Source organism: Choloepus didactylus, chromosome 23 (genome assembly GCF_015220235.1).
Source record: "Choloepus didactylus isolate mChoDid1 chromosome 23, mChoDid1.pri, whole genome shotgun sequence".
Classification (NCBI taxonomy): domain Eukaryota; kingdom Metazoa; phylum Chordata; class Mammalia; order Pilosa; family Megalonychidae; genus Choloepus; species Choloepus didactylus.
The window spans coordinates 7435165-7454074 of NC_051329.1; the positions used below are offsets into that span (position 1 = coordinate 7435165).

Sequence of the window (18910 nt, forward strand, 5' to 3'; positions counted from 1 at the left end):
AGGGTCGGCTTCTACTTCCCCTGCCCCCTGCCCCTTTCCCCCAACCTGGAGCCTCTGCTCCTCTGCTAGGCTCTGCCTCTGAACCGAGGAGTCCTCATCCTGCCTGCATCAGCTGTGGCTTCCCCAGGACTCTGCCTCTCCTTGGCACAAGTGTCTCTAATGCATCCGTGACGGGAAAAATTTATGGCTGTGCAAGTAGTCCCATCTTCTCTTCCCTTGGAACCTGGCCACCACTCCTTCCAAGAAGTGTTCTGACACTGCCATTGATCCTATTATGGGATGGACTGTATCTCCCCAGAAGACATACATGTTCAAGTCCTGACCCCAGTTCTGTCAGTGTGACCCTATTTGGAAACAGGCTGTTTGAAGATGTGAATAGGATGGGGCCGAACTGCCTTAGAGTGGGCCGTGATCCAATATGACTGACGTCCTTACAAGAAAGTGGGGGGGGGGGGGCAGACCATGTGGAGAGGGAGCAGAGACTGGAATTTTGCCGCCACAAGCCAAGGAATGCCAAGAATTGCTGCGACCACCCGAAGCTACAGGAGGCCAAGGAGGCTCCTCCCCTCCAGGTTTCAGAGGGAGGTGGCCCCGTGTATGCCTGGATTTTGGACGTCCAGCCCCCAGGGCTGGGAGACAATAAACTCCCACTGTTCCGATTTGCCCACTTTGTGGCACTTTGTTGGGGAAGCCCCAGAACACTAAGACACAGCCCCAGGCCTTGCGCCCAGAGAGAGGACCAACCCGACTGGCGAGAAAACCTGCAAAGCACTGAGCCAGAAAGGCTACAGCAATCTCCATAATGGAGTCTGGGAGAGAAGGGGAAAGAGAGAGTTAAAAAAAGGATGGGGGTAGAATGTGGGGTGGCTGCGGGGTGGGGTGCTGGAACCGAGACCAAGAGAGCAGAGGCTTTAGAAAGAGACCGTGGATTGGTGAACCAAATCTCTTCTAATGTTCTTTGGGGATACAGGCTGAGACTCGACTTCCTTTTTAATTGCTTTGGGCTGCAGGACTCGGCTTCCTTAAATGCCACAGCATGCGATGGCTGAGCCGCACGGCCCCTGAGGTTTATTTGAGTCAAACATGAAAAGGGCTTAGCATTGTTTCCGCGACAATAAATTCTCTCTCTCCATTAGCTATTATCACCGAGGGGATGGAGGGAGCAGGAGTAATGCTAAAAATAATAAAGACAAACTAAAGGATCATTGTTAGTGGATATCCCAGCTTCCACTAGATCCAGCCTGTCCTGCTGAGCTCCGATTTTACCTCCGCAGCAGCTTCTTTATGCCATACCTGCAGAATCTCCTGAGCCCAGCTGCTGCTATTCCAGTTCCCTGCCTTAGACGCCAATATCTCACAGTTTTCCATGAAAATAGTGCTCTCTATTTATACCTGTGGCCCTCTTCCCAGATCCCAGGCTTGGGAGTTTGTATTAGTCAGGGTTCTCTAGAGAAACAGAACCAACAGGAGATATCTGAAAATAATACGAGATTTTATAAAGGTGTCTCACGCAACTGTGGAGATGCACAAGTCCAAATTCTGAAGGGCAGGCTGCGAGCCGGCACTTCAGTGCAGGTCTTCAATGAATTCCCCAGGAGAGGCTGGCTGGCTGGCCGAAGGAGAGATGAAAGTTCTCTCTTGTCTGCTGAAACTATCACCCTCCCCTTAAAAGCCTTGAACTGATTAGACCAAATGTCTCTCACTGTGGAAGACACTCCCCTTGGCTGAATGTAGATGTAATTAGCCACAGATGCAATCAATGCACTGATGATTTAAGTCCACAAAATATCCTCCAGCGACAGATGGGCCAGTGCATGCTGGACCAGACAGCTGGGAACCATAACCTGGCCAAGTTGACACATGAACTTAACCACCACAGGATCCCTGGAACCAGGCCGCAAAATCAGGAATTCCTCAAGGCTCAGGACTAGGCTGTATCCTTCTGGACTCCTTCAGCTTCAACGGACAGATGCAAACTGGATTAAGCAAAAAATGAAATGTATCGATGAATGAAATGGAACAGTTCAAGGGCAGAGTTATTTTCAGGTATGGGTGGATCCAGGAGCTCAGGTGATGTCATCAGGTCTCACTTAAGCCCCTGGAGCTGTGGTCCTGAGCAGCGCCTTTGATCTCAGGCAAAGTTCTCCACATGTTAGCAAGATGACCACCAGCAGTTCTTTCCCGAAATTCCAGAAAAGGTCCTGGGTAAGACTCTCATTGGCTCATCTTGGGTATCTGAACCAATCACTGTGGCCGAGGGGACGCACTGCTCTGGCCACATCTGGGTCACAGTCCACTTCTGGATATGCAAAAGAAGCCACGCCCCCAAGCACCTTCATGCATTCACGTGTGCCAAGCATTCCTCCAGCCTCTGGGGATTCAACAATTGACAGGAGTGACGAGGTCTCATGGAATATTTCAGTGAGAGAGACATAAACAAGTAAACAAGCAGGATGATTGTAGACTGTGGTAAATCCAATGAAGAAAATACACTCGCACTCTTTGTAGGAGAGGGTGGTAGCAGAGGAGACTTCAGCGATGCCAGGAAAGGCCTCTCCCTTCAGCCCCAGAGCTGTAGACTCTGCCCACTTGGATATTTCACATGCAAAACTCAACTCAAACTCATCCCAAACCTGGTCCTCTTCCAGGGCCTCCTCCCTTATCAACTGGCTCCATTCGCCCTCCGGTGGCACAAACCAGATATCTGGGAGCTGTCCTGGACACGTCCCTCTTCCCCATTCCTGTGGCAGGCAGAACAATGACCCCAAAGATGTCCACGGCTGGATCCCAGGAGCCTGTGATGATGTGATCTCACACGGCAAAAAGGACTTTGCAGGTGAGATGAAGTTAAGGATTTTGAGATGGGAGATTATCTTCGATTATCTGCGTGAACCCAGTGTAATCACAAGGTTCTTATAAGAGGGAAGTAGGAGGTTCAGAGTCAGAGAAGGAAAGATGACGATGGAAACCACCAGCCAAGGAATGCAGGTAGCTTCTAGAAGCTGGAAAGGATCATCCTCTGGAGCATCCAAAGAAATGCAGCCTGCTGACATCTTGGTTTTAAGGCAGCGAGACCCACTTTGGACTTCTGCTGTCCAGAATTGTAAGAGAATAAATCTGGGTGGCTTTAAGCAACCAAATTTGTGGTAAATTGTTACAGCAGCAGTAGGGAAATAATACAATCTCCAAATCCAGTTCATCAAGTTCTGTTGAGTTTTTCCTCCCAAATATCTCTCCAGTGGATCTGCTTCCACCCATCTTGGATACCACCTGCTCCGAAATACCACCTTCTCACTTGTCTACTACAATAATCCTTGAATTGGTCGACTCCCGCCTCTGGGCCTTCCCTCCCACCTCCCCAGACAGGGTGGTCACGTCACACCACAGCCTCCCCTCGATGAAAACCCTTCAGGGGATAAAGACCACAGTCTTTAACAGAGCCCTGAAGACCAGTCCCCACTTCCCACCCCACACCCACCTCCCACCATGGCCCCCCATTTTCGCTTCTCTGTCACAGGTGACTTCAGTCTGTCAAACAAGCCCACCCTGCACCGGACTGCTGCCCCCTTGGCCAAAAATTCCTGTCCACTCCCTCTCCACCTAGTGAACGCCTCCTTGCCCTGCAGATTCACCTCCTTCACAAAGAAGCCTTCTCAGCTCTGTGTAAGGGTCAAATCTTGCACACACGGCACATGTCCCTGTTGGAATTTCCCAGCCATGTTTCATTACTGTCTCTACATTGCAAAACTGTGAATTCCATGAAGGAAAGGCAAGTTTGTTTTTCTCACTACTGTGTCTCCTGGCACAATACTTGGTATGTCCTGGGTGGTCAAAACTTTGTGGGATAAATAAATCCATTCAGGATGAACCATGAAAGGTTGTGTACAGGCTCTTCTCATTCTTGAACCCGAGCATTTCCAGGACAGATAAAGTCTAGTATCTCCCTCTTAGAATTTCCTCCTCTTCCCCCTCTGAATTATTCTAAAACGCTAAGTCTTAGGAAATCTCAGAGGGGTCCCCTGGAATCTCACCCACTGACCCAGGGTGGCGCTGTTGCAACAGAGTCCACATCCTGGGTGCCCTGGCTCCAAGCCGAGAGGGTTCCCTGTTCTGGAATTTGTCCCACCTTCCGAGGGAGGTGAGCCGCTTGGCCCAGGGTGGCCTTGGCTTCAGTTCCCTGGTCCCAGGAGCCCTGGAGTGGATTCATTCCTGTGAACCTAGAACCTTCTCTCCCTCTCTCCTCCCCATGGAGCAGATCCCTAGGGGCACACAGCTTTCCTCTTTACCCTTGAAACAAGAAAGGCCCCCTTTCCAGGCCTGTGGGCTCTTGGGCAGCCCTGCTAAGGACACTACCCTTGGGGCCCCCAGGGGCCTCCACCCCCTTTCTTGAACAGTAAAGCCTCTAAACGACCTTCCCAAAGGTGGGGCTGCCAGATTTGGAGAACAAAAATACAAGATACACTGTTCATTTTTAATTTCAAATAAACAACAAATAATTGTTTAGTGTAAGTATGTCAAGTATCCGAAATTCAAATTTAACCAGGCATCCTGCATCTATCTGATGACCCTACCTAAGGATTACTCCCGGGGACCCAGGGCTCCCCTCCACCCTCCCCTTCTCCCCCCCAGCTGCCTGCAGGGCCTGAAGATGCTTCTCCTGGCCAAGGAAGACTGTAACCTGGCATCTCACTTGCTTGAATAGGAAGAAAAAAAAATCACAAGTTAAATCTTCTGCAGTGCATTAGTTATGTGTATACGGTCAAGAGACAAAATAATTAAGCTCTAATAGCAAGCCACAGAAGTCTTCTCAGGTTCTGTTTGTTGAGAACCATGTCTCGAAGCAGATGGCTATGAATGTGGCCACTCTGGCCATGGCCTGGGTGGGGTGAGAGAGGAGAGGCACAGCTAAATGGCTCTCAGTCAGGTTTAAGTAGAAACTGTGGGATTTGGGGGTCTGCAAATGGGTAACGGAGGAAAGAGGGGGTCAAAGGGGGGAGAAGGAGAACAAGTAAGGTGATGGGAGGTTTGAATCTGGGTGGGAGAGTGCCCAGGGATAATTCCCCAGAGACAGGCAAAGGGAGGTGAGACAAAAACTCTATGAGTCAAGGCGAAAGTGCTTCCCTGAGATGTAATCTCCTTTGTTGCTACAAACCTTCAGTAAAAGGTATTGCACAAACACAGCCTGAGTCTGAGTTTTTAGGAAAATGGTAAGCAGGACAGCAAAGTCTGGAACAGTCACAATGCTGAGTCTGGAGAGTGAGAAAAAAAAGGTGGGAAAGTGGGGAGCCAGCAGAGAATGTAAGAAATGCAAATGCTCTAGCCCATCCTCTAAAACAATGGGATCTCCCATCGCATGAGGAACTGGGGTCCAAGCTTACTTAAATTGTAAAGGAAAGGGGGACGACCCTACCAAATAATAATAATACACCCAGTTTTGTGTATTCTCTTTTCAATTGCCTATTGCATCACGTGTTCAATATGTTTTATCAAAAAATGAAAATGTATTGAGTGTCCTTTTAAAGGCAACATGAACATCCAGTCCAAAACTATTTATCCTGTGTTGTTTATAAGACACACAGCTAAGACAAAAGGACATTAACGTTCAAAGGTAAAGGGTCTAATGTACCAGAATAGATGGGAAAAATCTGGAAGAGTAAGAAAGGGGGACTGGCCTTGCAAATATTAAAGCGTATACTAGAGACAATAATTAAAAGTTGGTGTTTGGACAAATAGAAATAGATCCAAACACATATGGGAATTTGGTTTATAATAAAGGTGGCATTTCAAACCAGTGAAGAAAAATTCAATAAGTAGTAATAGGATAACTTGCTAGCCATCTGGAAAAAAAATTTTAATTGAGTCTTTGCCACATTTGTTACAAAACAACTTCTGCTGGACCCAAGATTTAAACTTTTAAAATGGAAGCATAAAAGCATAAGAAAACGTGGGAAATTTCCAAGTGGTGACACATATTATGGTATTCCACATGGTGGGAGATGGAACCGCCAGTCATTAAAGGAAAGATGCAGACTTGAATGAGCTGGTGTCTAACAGCACTTAGATGCGTTCCTAACTGAAGATTAAACTACAGCACACATCCTTCTCTGGGACATACCAGCCCTATTGCTGCAATCGACTTAGACCAGGGGTTGGAAAACTTTCTCAGTAAAATGCCCGACAGGGACTATTTGGGCTGTGTGGGCCTGTCTCTCGCCTGTGGCCACACTCAGCTCTGCCGCCAGGAGAGCGGGAGCAGCCAGAGACAATAATGAAGGAAGGAGCACGACTGTGTCCCAATAAAAGTTTATTTATGGACACTGACAATTGAATTTTAAAATTTTCACATTCACAAAATATTCTTTTGCATTTTTTAACCATTTAAAAACATAAAAAAATATTTTGTGCGCTATATGAAAATGGGGAGTAGACTGGATTTAACCCATGGGCTGTAGTTTGCTGACTCCTGAACTAGACCATTGAAAATAAAAGCAAATTTGTGATCGCCTCTGAGAATTCTGGCAAATTTTCACTTTTATGACCTAGAACAAAAACAGCTGCCTCCTTTAAAGGCAGAACATCCCAGAGTGCAAATAAATAAGGCTCAGTAGATCTTTCTTTGTCAAGAGGGGAGGCTGTGCTTCTAGAATTGCCATTTTGTTAATTGATATGTCTATAGTGGCAAGAGAGACATCAAACAATTTCTTAATTCAGTTACATAAGCTTGTATAGCAGATACGAATTTCAGTCACAAATTCAGTTGTGCAAGGAAGATAACGTTTTCCATTTTAATTTAGAATTCCAAATAATTTATACAATGTGGTCCCACAGAAATGTAATTTGGCCATTTTGGGATCCCTTCCCCAACTTTCCCCAGGAAGAGACTCTTTGTTTCTTTTTGCTGTGTCACTTCTTAAAAAATAGAAATTGTTTTGGTCAGATTTATCTAACAGTGAGTAATGAAAAGGGTAATTTTTTTTTTTTAACTGTCCTAAATAGATCTTGTGTCTAAGAGGTGAAAGCAACTACAAATAAATGCTGTTTAGAAAACAGGGACAATCAGAGTGCATCATTTCAAAGCCTGCGTGTGATGTAGCCAGACTATTGGTTAAGAGCTGAAGCTTTCATGCAGCAGCCTAGCTTGTTTCTATTATCATGGCGATAATGAAATATTTTTTCTGAGGAAGGTTATACCCTTAAATGTATTTATTATTAAATAAGAAAGAAAATCAAGCCTTCAACTCTCCCCCACTGCCCCCCCCCAAAAAAAAAACTAGAAAAAGAATAACAAGATAAAACTAAGGAAACTAAGGGAAAGAAGATGATGTGATTAATGATAAAAGAAAAAATGAACTAGAAAACAGGAAAATACGAAGCAGAATTGATAATCAAATTCAATGTCTGGTTCCTTGGAGAAACAGAGTTGGGAAAGGTGGGAAACAGACATAACCATGCCAAAGTCTTTTATTAGGAAAAAAAGAGGAAAATATAAATGGACGATGTGAAGCAAGAGAAAGGGTTATTAATCAAAATACCAATGGGACTTGAGAATTTAGAGACTTACGTAGATATCTAAAATATATTTGAAGATCATTGGAAAAGGATTTTTATAGGAAGGCATAAATTATCAAACACAAGGAAAAAACTGATAGACTTTTTAGTCTTGGAAAATTTTTAAATGTTTTCAAAGTGCCATCCCCAAAGATTCACACTGTGTGGGGAAGTTCCATTATACTTTCAAGAGAACATTTATGTGCTTTTTAATGTCTTCCAGAACAAAGATGATAGAAAGCTTTTAAATCTGTTTTTAAATAAGCAAGCATAACAGAACAATCTCTTTAAGATTATACATGCATAACTTCAAAAACTTGCCAAAAGAAGAGGGACATGATCTATGACCCAAAATGATTTTATCCTTAATTTTCAAAACCACTCCGTACATTAACAGGTAAAGACACAGGAGTATATTTTCTCAATAAAGGCCCCAAAGCCATTCAATAAAATAAAAAAATTTTGCATTCTTTATTTTTTTCCAGCTTAACTTGACAGCTTGGTTTATTTTTAGTATTTCTTATCTAATGAACACATTTAAGACTGTAAAACATGTGTCCCCTTGATCCTGTCCAGCAGGATGTGCTCTGTGATGCTCTCAATGCCACCCATCTCTAAGAAGCATGAATTTGTCATTTCCTCTTGAGCTGTAACTTAGTTTTTGTTTTTTAAATTTCTAAGTGGATGGGATTTTTTTTGTCTTACATTTCTCAGTAACTCCAATTTTTATTACATTCTAGTCAGAGAATGCTGCCTCTGGGATTTCTGCATTTTGGAATTTGGTGAGATATTCTGGCATAAAACATGGATTTTTGCGAGTGTTCCAAGAGGGTTTGTTGGCACAAAGTTCATTTGCAGCTAGTAGACCAGTAAGTTTGTTAATGATGCTTTTCAAATAGCTAGATCCTTCTTTCTTTGTCTGGTTGATGTGCAGATTTCTGAGAGATGAGGATTAACATATCCTGCTGTGACTGGGAGTTACGTGATTACTCACTGTACTCCTAAAACCATAATCTATCTTTCAAGGCTATGTTGTTAGCCACAAAGAGGTACTACTTGAGTGACTACTTTATCTTCTTGATGAATTATTCCTTTCATAAGTATAAAAATACTTTTATCCATCTGAGCTTTTAACCTTGAGTTCTATTTTTATCAATAATACTACTGCTTGTTTTCTTTTTGTCAACATTTTCTTAAAGTGTTTTCCACCCTTTTTTATTTTCAACCTTTTGTGTCTCTTCAATTTGTAGTCTCTTGTAATCAGCACATACACATTTTAATTCAACTTGAAAATGTCTGTCAATAGCAGAATTTAAGCTACTCACATTTATTGTATATTTGAATTTACTTTTGCCATCTTATTTTATACTTTCTTGTTGTTTCTTTTCCTGCCATTTACTGGATCAAATAAGCTCTCTTGATAAGCAATGTATAGAGAATCCACAGCCCTTTCCAAACTCTACCTGTTTTTAACAGTAATACTGGCAGGCAACAATAGCTACAGGAAGTATGGCCTGCTGGCATACCAAGCAAAATCTCCAGCTTTCTCCACAGGACCTTAGAAAGAGGATTTATCCTTTGGACTAAGTCCCTGTGGATCTTGTTCTTACCTCAGAAAAGGAGGAGGGAGGGCCCATAGGGATGGATGAGTACCAGGGGTTAAAAAGACATTTTGAGGACAGTCAGGAGGAAGCTTCAAGATGACTGGCTTAAACATTTAATAAGAGATGTTACCCTAACTTTGTACTCCAGGCACGTGAGGTGGGACATAGAAATTATACGTGGAAGAACAAAATACCAAGTGATAGGAATAGATTTGAGAACCTTAAAACAACCCACCCCAGCACTGGGGACGGCATCGTCATTTTATGGTGAGAAATGACTCCTCTGCAGCCAGGAGACAGACATCAGTTTTAGGTCCAGAGTTTTCTATTCATTTATATAGTCAATTCTTTCAACTTCCAGCCAGTCCCCTTTGATACGCTTTCCTGTCACCACCTACAAACTTTAATAATTGGTTCACAGAACTTCTCTCTTAAGCACATCACATTATCCCACAGCACAGCTTATACGGTGAACCCAGTGTAAAAACACATGCACATGTGTCTTTTTATTTTATGCCAATGTCCTTTCTGCTCTTTTTACACACCACAGCATACCATTATTTTTCTTTTCAGTTGTCATGCCCATCAATTTCCACTCATTCTCATGACCCACCACTGTTCTGAACTCAGACATCACCCCCTCGGCCCAAGGTACTGCACAGTGAGTAACTGTGAGGCTGGATCAGATGGCTTTCCTCCATCTGTGGTCTTTATCTATCAGAGTCATGAACTTATTAATGAAATTCTCCTTCCTACAAAAATGCATAAACCCACAGACATACAAGTTTCCATACAATTTTAAGAAGGTTCTAGACCTTCCTGAAGTGCACTAACAAAGCCCAGGTTTAATAACTCTGTAAATACAGTGCTTCCACCATAATTCATGATACAGAGAAGATGAGGACAAGAGCCAGGAAAAAACTGAAAGGAGGAGGAAAAGGAAGTCTCTTGAGTGAAACCATTTCCAGAAGCAGCATTTAGGAAGTGTACCTGGCAGGGCACACACAAGACACATAATATATAGTGTGTATAATTTCATCTACAAATAAAATTAAGAAAAAATATACGCTGTTAGTTTACTCTAAAAATGTATTTTATTTGCATATGCATAAGATCTGAAAAATAAAATAGCTTTGGTATAAATGCCATCTTCCTTTGAAATTTATGCCAAGTTCTTGCTGACATATATAGCACAAGGTCCTGGGATCTTTGGATTTGTTCATGTACCTGTTAATACTTTAAAATATAATATGGGGATGATAAAAAAAAAACAATAATTTCTAAGTTTTAATTTACTTATGATCATAAAAATTATCTTACCTTATACACCTTAGAGTGGTAACAGAGATCTAGAGGCCTCTCTGCCCTTTAGGGATCTGGGTAAGCTTGGTGCAAATCTAATTCCACGGCCTGTAACAGCATGGGCTCTCTGAAAGAGTTCTGCAAATTCCTTGGAGCATATACTCTTGTGGCCACCCTCTTCTGGCCCCATTTCAGCTTGTACACAGTACTGAGTCCTTTCACTTGTTTTTATAAACAATCCATTCATATCAAGCATCTCATGACTCTAGGGAAAGATTTTATAGTCATGAGGGTTCATATATAAAAGTGTGCAACTTTCTATCACCCTACTCTGTTGGGTTTGCTCTCTTCAACTCCCTTTCCAATTCTTTACTTCTTTGTCCCAAACTTACCCCAGGAGATTCAACTTCTTCACCGTCTTATTACATGGAGCAAATCAGCTTTCTCCAGGTCCTACCCTCAAATTTGGACACCCAAATCCACACAGTGCTCAGCAGAACAAAAAGAACTCCAAATAACACCTTCCTCAATAGGCAACTGGGATTAACACCACCACCTTTTTCTGTTAAACGATAGGCACTTCATATATACTTAGCTCTCCCAACTGTCTAAGTATTTTCAAAACCACTTTAAAAATGAGAAACCTGAGGTTTGGAGAAGGGTAATATTGCATTCACGTTTCCTAATCCCTTTTCCCTCCTCTGATCATATATCTTAACTCAGCATGGGGCTCTTGCCATCTAGTGGTATCAAACTCTTTCTCACTTCTTCTCCAGGCATCTGATTTTACCACTGAGTACTTTTTCCATCTGCTTACTTTCCATCCACCTATTTCGTTAAGTTTCTGAGAAGAGCAGCAAATTGTACAGAATAAATTGCATGATAAATAATTTTAAGCTTTTTAGAAAAATAGCACCAATAGCTGGAAGGTTCTATGGAAGGCACTGTGTCCAAACTCACTGAACACAAAGGAGTCCCTCCCTCTACAACTTCCTCGAGATGACCAGTGAACAGCCATGGGTCTGGGCACTTGCACTCTCATCCAGCAGACTGCCTGCACGCTGGACTCTCTGGTCTGATTGAGTTCTTCCTGTCTTAAAGGTGAAATGTGCCATTTACTTGGGCACAAGTTAGAAACTCACTAGTCATCCTTGACTTCACTCTTACCCTAAACCCTAGCAGATACCAGGAGTGAGTGGCATTTAAGCCCACTCATGACTTTTCTTTACCAGCTACCCAATCCCACCCTGCTTACATCAGAAGGGTGAGTTTGGGGCACACCCAACCTTGGCGCCAGAACTGTAATGCATATTTGTCCTTAGGAAAGTTGGTGAGATGCCAGGAGCACTGTCAGAGACTCGTGCATGGAACACTGATCACGACTTCAGCCAAGAGCATTCTCCATCCAACAGGCATGGGCCACAGTCATTAGACTAGGGCAGGGTCTGCACAGTCAAATTCCTATGGGCACCAGGCAGGTAATACAGATGCCTGAGGGGTCAGACAGGGAACATGAGTTAGTTGCCAATATTTTAAAATAAATTTTATGTAAAAATCTAGATTGTTTTCTCTGAAAGAGCAAATCGTAAGGGAACCTTAGGCCTGTGCTCCACTGGCCTACAGCTGAGCAGAAGCTGCCCTCTTCCAGTACGACATGCTTCCTCCAGTTTACCACAAACCTTGCTACTCCTATTTGAATTATTCCTGATCCAATCTGGTCATTTGTTGCCAGACTAGTTTGGCATCCCTGCCAGGATCCCTCGCACTGTGCTCTGCCTCGGACTGCCCCAGTTTGGGCCTGCTGTCCTAATATAGGGATTAATGGCACCCCCCTCTACTCTCGAGGGTCCCAGTTTGGACAATAAATTGTATGGTTACCCTAGGCATGATGCGCAAGTAACCCCCTCGACACCTTCCCACACTTTCACCTTGCACACACACACACAATGACCACTGAATTCACACAACTACATGTCAAACACAGACCCTGTTATAAAGTGATTTTATTAAATTGATTTGGACATACTGTAGGTCAAATAATATTTCCCGAAGATAACAATTATGGACTTTAAAGCTCGACATAAAATTAGTAGCTTCAAAAATGTTAGTCATATTCCCCAGCAACAGCATGATAAAATAATTCAACTATGTAGAAATATAGAACTCTAGGACTAGCTGGAAACTTTGTAATCGTTTAGCCTAATATCCTCATTTTGTAAGTGAGAAAACTAGACTCAAAGATTAAATAATTTGCCCAAGCTCACATACCTACTAGTAATAAAGCTATAAATCAAACCAATTTTTCCTAAAACTAAAATTCTATCAATGATATTTCAACAGGCTCTCTATCAACTAAAAGTCTAGGCTTTTCTCTAATGCTCCACACTACTGTGACATGAAAGAGTGATAAGACACTACAGTAAATCATAGTCTCAGAATGCAGGCCTGGAAGGGGCTTTATTAAATAACTAAGCCAGCCCTCTCTTTTTCAAGGGGAAATGTATGTGAAGTGACTTGCCCAAGGCTTGTTAGGAGAGATGTCTGGATTAAAATCCAGATATTGACAAATTCACCCCTCAAATCCCATCTCTAGTTTCATGGCCCACCACTGAATCGTGTGCTCCTTTTAAATCTCCTTTATGTGTTAAGGTTTTAGTTATACAAAAACCCCTTCCAGTCTAACAGAAGAAATAATTCAAATATATAGAGAAAACCAAACTCTGTTTCAGTATTTCAATGAATATTTTGAGTAGTTCATTTTCCAACCTCTTAGATGGCTGACAGACATTGCTAACCTGATCACCCATTTCAGAGCTTCAGAGATCCTTAATTTCCCCATAGACTTCCTGAGCAAAAGGACTACATGTGGGAAATCAACGAAAACAGGAATGAGAAGAGAAACTAAGTTAAAAATTGGTTGCTTTTTGTTCTTGTCATTGGGGACTTTTGGTCTTCTAAACATTCCTTGAGTTCCTCCACATGAGTTTTTAATAACAATCTAGCAAAAAATAAAATAAAATAAAAAAGGCCTATAAAAAGGTACTGAGAACTCAGTACCATCCCCCTCCCCATCGCTCACTGCAGCCCAGCCCCTGGCCCTCTGCCCCATCACTGCACCAGCAAGTCCTGCCTGGCCCAGGCCTTGGCGTTCTGCCAGCTGGTGCTTCTCATCCTTCTGTCTTGGCTCCGGTGCCACCCTCACAGAGGCCTTCCCTGACTGCTACCTAATGTTGCCCACCCCCACCCCACCCCACCACTCTAAATCACCACCCTATTTTATTTTCTTCATAGCACTTTAATCACTATCGCAAACTACATTATTTATTTGTTTACTTGCTTATCATCTGTCTCCACCAGAAGTAAACTCCATGAGAGCAGGGACCTTGTCTGTCTTATTCAGTGGTGTTCCCAGCACCTAGCACAGTGCCTGGCACAGTGGAGGCATTCAATAAATATTTGTTGGATGAATGAAGAAAGAAAAGAATGATGGATTAACAAGACAATCATGCTCAAAAAGGAACTGATACATAATCCTCAATGAAGCAGCACAGAGGACTTCTACACATTATTGCCCAAATTACAGAACCAGAGACAACATATTATTTGTGGCCCTTCCTATCATCCACTTCTCATACAGTCCCCCCGAGCTGCATGAGGGGCCCCCATTTGGTATAAAAGGAGCTGAAGAGGGCAATTCTGGGTGGAGAAAAGTTATAACTTTGCTTGCTTCTTCCTCCCTGCTATTTACATTCAGCTATTTCCAAAAAAATTCAAGTTAAAAATGTGATGTAGCCACTAGAAAATAAGTCTAATACAGAGAGATAGTGATTAGCAGAATCACAAAATTAGAAAAAAAAGTTCAAGAAAAGTACAAGGGCATTATGCCGTCCAAAGACTTCTCTGATAGGCCAAGTGAATGGATATTATAAGTCACCTAAAACCTAAAATGAAATTCAATGCCATCTAGGAAGGGGTGAATATTTATGGGTGCTTTGAGGACATATAGTTAGAGTGGGTTCAGAAATAATGGAATATATGGAAGATACACAGGAGCTGAATTAAGTGGTAACTTTAGAAATACCAGAACACTATCTTAGTGGGAGTTGTCCATTTCAATTGCATTAACTAGTATGCTTGAATTAAAAGGAACGAAGGGTAAGAGCTCCTAAAGGGGGAGGTGCCTGAGGTAATTTTTAAATAAAGAGTATATTGAAGGTGACTCAGGAGGTTGGGCAATAATCATATTTTATGTAATATTTCACCTATTGAGGGATAGTGCCGGAATTCCAGGAAAAGCAAATTCGTGACTAGAACCCGATGGCCCTATCTTGGGCTGATACTCAAGAGGGATCTTGTATTCAAAGTCAAGTTGTGGAACATACTTGGCATGAACAAAAAATCAATGTTTTATATGCCTCTTCAAAAAGAACGTTCTGCTAGAGGTTGCTGTAAGCATTTTTTTGAGTCAATGTGGGTATTTACAGGGTTTCCTTCCTAGTGGCACTTAGGGGTTTTAAGATTTTTTTAACTCTTAGCTAAACTTTTTATATAACTGAAATTTTGAGATGGTTTCGCTCCTTTGTGTGGACTCTCTGATGGATGCAAAGGCTTGTACTCTGACTGAAGGCCTTTCCACACTCGTCACATTTAAAAGGCTTCTCTCCAGTGTGGACTCTCTGGTGGATGCAAAGGCTTGAACTCTGACTGAAGGCCTTACCACATCCACAACATCTATAGGGTTTCTCTCCGGTGTGGACTCTCTGATGGATGCAAAGGCTCGAACTCTGACTGAAGGCCTTACCACACTCATAACATTTATAGGGCTTCTCTCCCGTGTGGACTCTCTGATGCATGCAAAGGCTTGAAGTGTGCCTGAAGGCCTTACCACACTCTTCACATTTGAAGGGTTTCTCTCCTGTGTGGACTCTCTGATGCATGCAGAGGTTTGAACTATTACTAAAGCCCCTTCCACACTCACTACAGACATAGGGTTTCTCACCTGTATGAACTCTCATATGAATCTGAAGATGTGAGCTCCAATTGAAGGCTTTTCCACACTCATAACATTTATAGGGTTTCTCCACCGTGTGGATTTTCTTATGTCTATTCAGTTTTGTTGTAGTACTAAAATCCTTACCGCAATCATCACATTTATAGACCTTCTCTCCTGTGTGGTCTCTCCAGTGAATATGAAGTTCTGATATATGGAAGAAACCCTTATCACACTTGTCACATTTATGGGGCTTCTCAGCTGTGTGAATTTTCTGATGCATAAAAAGATCTGCTCTCTCAGAGAAGAATTCCCTACACATGGGGCACTTGTAGATCATTTTTCCTATTTGGTATCGTGATTTAGAGGAGAAATTTTCCTTACAACTACTATAGTTACAGGATTGCTATTTCATAAAGGCTCTTATTTGGCCATTTTGGCAGTTTATCTCAGGCTTGCTGTATTCGGTAATTTTAAGGTTGGCCTAAGCTTTTCCCTGTCTGTCTTTCTATGGAAGGCTTCTTCCTGCATAGTGTTCCTCACTCAGTATTATTACTGACTATAAAGTGACATTAACTTCCCACGAATTCTGCAACTCATTAACACCGAACTTTCTTTTAGCTCCTGAGTGGTCAACATTCCAAGGGGCTCCCCAAGTGATTTGATTCCTTAAGCCCTTGGACTCTTCCTCTTGTTGAATAATCCTGCACTTCTCGCGTCTAGAGAAAGTACTGCCCAGTGCCCCCGTAGTTGAGGGTGAGGTACTGCTTGTTGGTCCTGATGCCCTATGGCCTCCGTGAGAAGAGTCAGTGTGACGTTCTGCCTCCTACACATCAGACAAGCAGTATTTCCAGAAAGCAAGCTCCTTGGATTCCAGGTACATCAGTCCTTCTTGGTGAGGATTCCCTACATAGGAATCACTCCAGTCTCCTATAAGAGAATAAATAAAATTAAAATGCTTCTTTGTCCAGAAATTGCTATTGATTTCATAATTAATTCTCTATCAATGTGATAACAGTAACACAAACCTTTTTATCTTGAGAATGAAGCTCTCTTATCTTCCAGGGAGATGTGTCACTTGGATTTGCAGATCTGAAGAAAAGAATTTGCAGATATCACGCTCCTGTTTATAACTCAAGTATGTAATCCATTCACAATCCCTTACTGTAATTATCAGAACAGAATCAAAAGGAAAAGAAAAGGAAATTCTTGTAAGACTTTTATGGGTTCCAGTCAACTAGGATGGTGGTGTACAATGCTTCAGGGTGCCATTCCCCACAGAAACTTTGAACAATTAGCAAAAACTGGCAGAGCCTTCTTCCTCAAAACTTCAGAAAACCAGTAATGGGCTGCAGTAATTGGGTGAGTGCTGAATCAAGAAAAAACAGCTTTAAAAACGGTAGAAGAAGCTTGTGGCACCCTTGCTGTTCCCTCCCAGTTGTGGTGAAAAGCCACCCTGCGCTCCCACTGTGGGTCCCTGGCTCTGTTCTACAGGGAGCACAGTAACCCCGTTCACATACTGGGGATCCTGCATGTTAGTGCTGATCTATCAGGTGGCAGCCTGAAAGACTGAACTAGGAAAAATGTCTCCAGGAACTTGCCCCGTGCAGGCAGATGTAGCTTTTACACTGAAGCAGTGTAAAAACAATTAAGTCAAAGCAGACTGGAAAGAAGGATTACTTGCTTTAAGTTATACAATAAAGCACCAGAAAGGTGGAGAAAGCCTATTTCATAGATAAAAGACATTTGAATTCCTGTAAAAAGGGGAATTACTAAGCAAGCACAAACCTGGGACAAGATGCATGCTCAGAAAATACAGAGAGGACCTGCATGTCACATTCTCCTCTGGCTGATCCTAATAGGAGGGCTGAACTCTCAAGAAGAGTACCAGTCAATGTATAGACAATTTTCAGACTGTGAAGGTGTTTTCTGCATTGATTTGCTTGTTTTTGTTAGCTCCTGGCACTGAAGGAAGTCTCTGTCATGTCATTAGCTGAATATAAACTTAAGGAACAGACAGCTCAGGGACTAAATCCCAGAGTTAACACATGAAAATATCAACAGGTAGAGTGTGCAACAAAAGATTACAAGACAAACAAAGAAATAAGAAATGACGTCCCATCCAAAGGAACAAAATAAAAATCTAGAGACCATCAACAAAGAAGACCAGACTTTGGACATACTGGACAAAGACATTTAAAAAATGAACCACAATATGCTCAAGGAGACAAAGGAAAATACAGAGACAGAAATAAAGGATACCAGGAAAACAATTAAGGAACAATATGAGAATATCAATAAAGAGACAGAGGTTTTTAAAAGGAACCAAACAGAAGTATTAAAATTGAGGACCGTAATAATGGAGATGAAAAATTCCATAGAGGGTTTCAACAGCAGATTGGAGTTGACAGAAGAAAGAATCAGTGAACTCTTTCACTTTAAAAGAAATGACTCCAAATGACGAGCAGAAAGAAAAAAGCAAACACAGTCTAAGAGACTGGTGGGACACCTGCAAGCATATCAAAGTGTACAATATGGGAGTCCCAGAATGAGAAGAGAGGAAGGGAAGAAGGAATATTCAAGGAAATAACGGCAAAGAAACATCCCAAATTTAATGAAAGACATGAATATGTGCACTCAAGAATCTCAATGAACCCCAAACAGAATAAACTTGAAGAGAACTGGACCCAGACACATAGTAGTCAAACCGTCAAAAGCAATGGACAAGGAGAGGATCCTGAAAGCTACAAGAGAAAATCAATGTGTAATGTTCAAGGGAGTCCCAAAGGGATTAAGTGCTGATTTCTCATCAGAAACCATGGAGGCAAGAAGGCAGTGGAACGAAATATTTAAAATCCTGAAAGAAACAATTGCTAGCTTCGAATTTTATATTTGGCAAAACTGTCTTCCAAACATAAGGGAAAGATTAAGTCATTACTAGATTTTAAAAAGCTGAGGGAGTTCATCACCAGTAGACCTGCCCTACAAGCAATGCTAGAGAGAATTCTGACTGAAAGGAAAAGACAATAGATCAAACCCACATAAACACCTCCAGCAAGGCAAACACAGGGATAATTATAAATACCAATAATAATATACTGAATTTTTTGGTATGTAACTCCACTTTTTACTTCTTCCAGGCTCTAAAATGCAAATGTATAAAAAGAAATGATACAAAAAAAAAAAATGATAGATCTACGGTTTGAGACATACAACACATAAAGACCTAATTTGTATCAATAAAAAGTTGGGGGGATGCACCGGTATAGGAACAGTATATGTGTATACTACTGAAGTTAACTTGTTATCAAATCAAATGTGATTGTTACAGATTTAGGATGTTAAATCTAAGCACCATGGTAACCGCAAAGAAAATGTGTGAAAAATATATGCAGAACAAAATGGGAAGGGACTCAAAATGGTACACTACAAAAAAAAAAAATCAAATAAATATGAACAGAGACAT

The 18910-nt window shown here is 41.9% G+C and overlaps 1 protein-coding gene across 13 annotated transcripts in view; it reads right to left on the reverse strand.

The window, feature by feature from the left end:
- ZNF664 (zinc finger protein 664) overlaps nt 1–18910 on the reverse strand; it is a 251172-nt gene that overhangs the window by 176511 nt on the left and 55751 nt on the right. For 10 of the 13 annotated variants that reach the window (XM_037816591.1, XM_037816596.1, XM_037816594.1 and 7 more), the window contains 2 exons: nt 16473–16536; nt 13700–16374 (listed from right to left, as the gene is read on the reverse strand). The exons of 2 other annotated variants lie outside the window; for them this stretch is intronic. In XM_037816591.1, the coding sequence (XP_037672519.1) occupies nt 14999–15784 (786 nt within the window). In that variant the 5' untranslated portion in view covers nt 15785–16374; nt 16473–16536 and the 3' untranslated portion in view covers nt 13700–14998. Of the gene's footprint in view, nt 1–13699; nt 16375–16472; nt 16537–18910 lie in introns of those variants that run through there. One more of the 13 variants, XM_037816601.1, reaches the window with a different exon arrangement.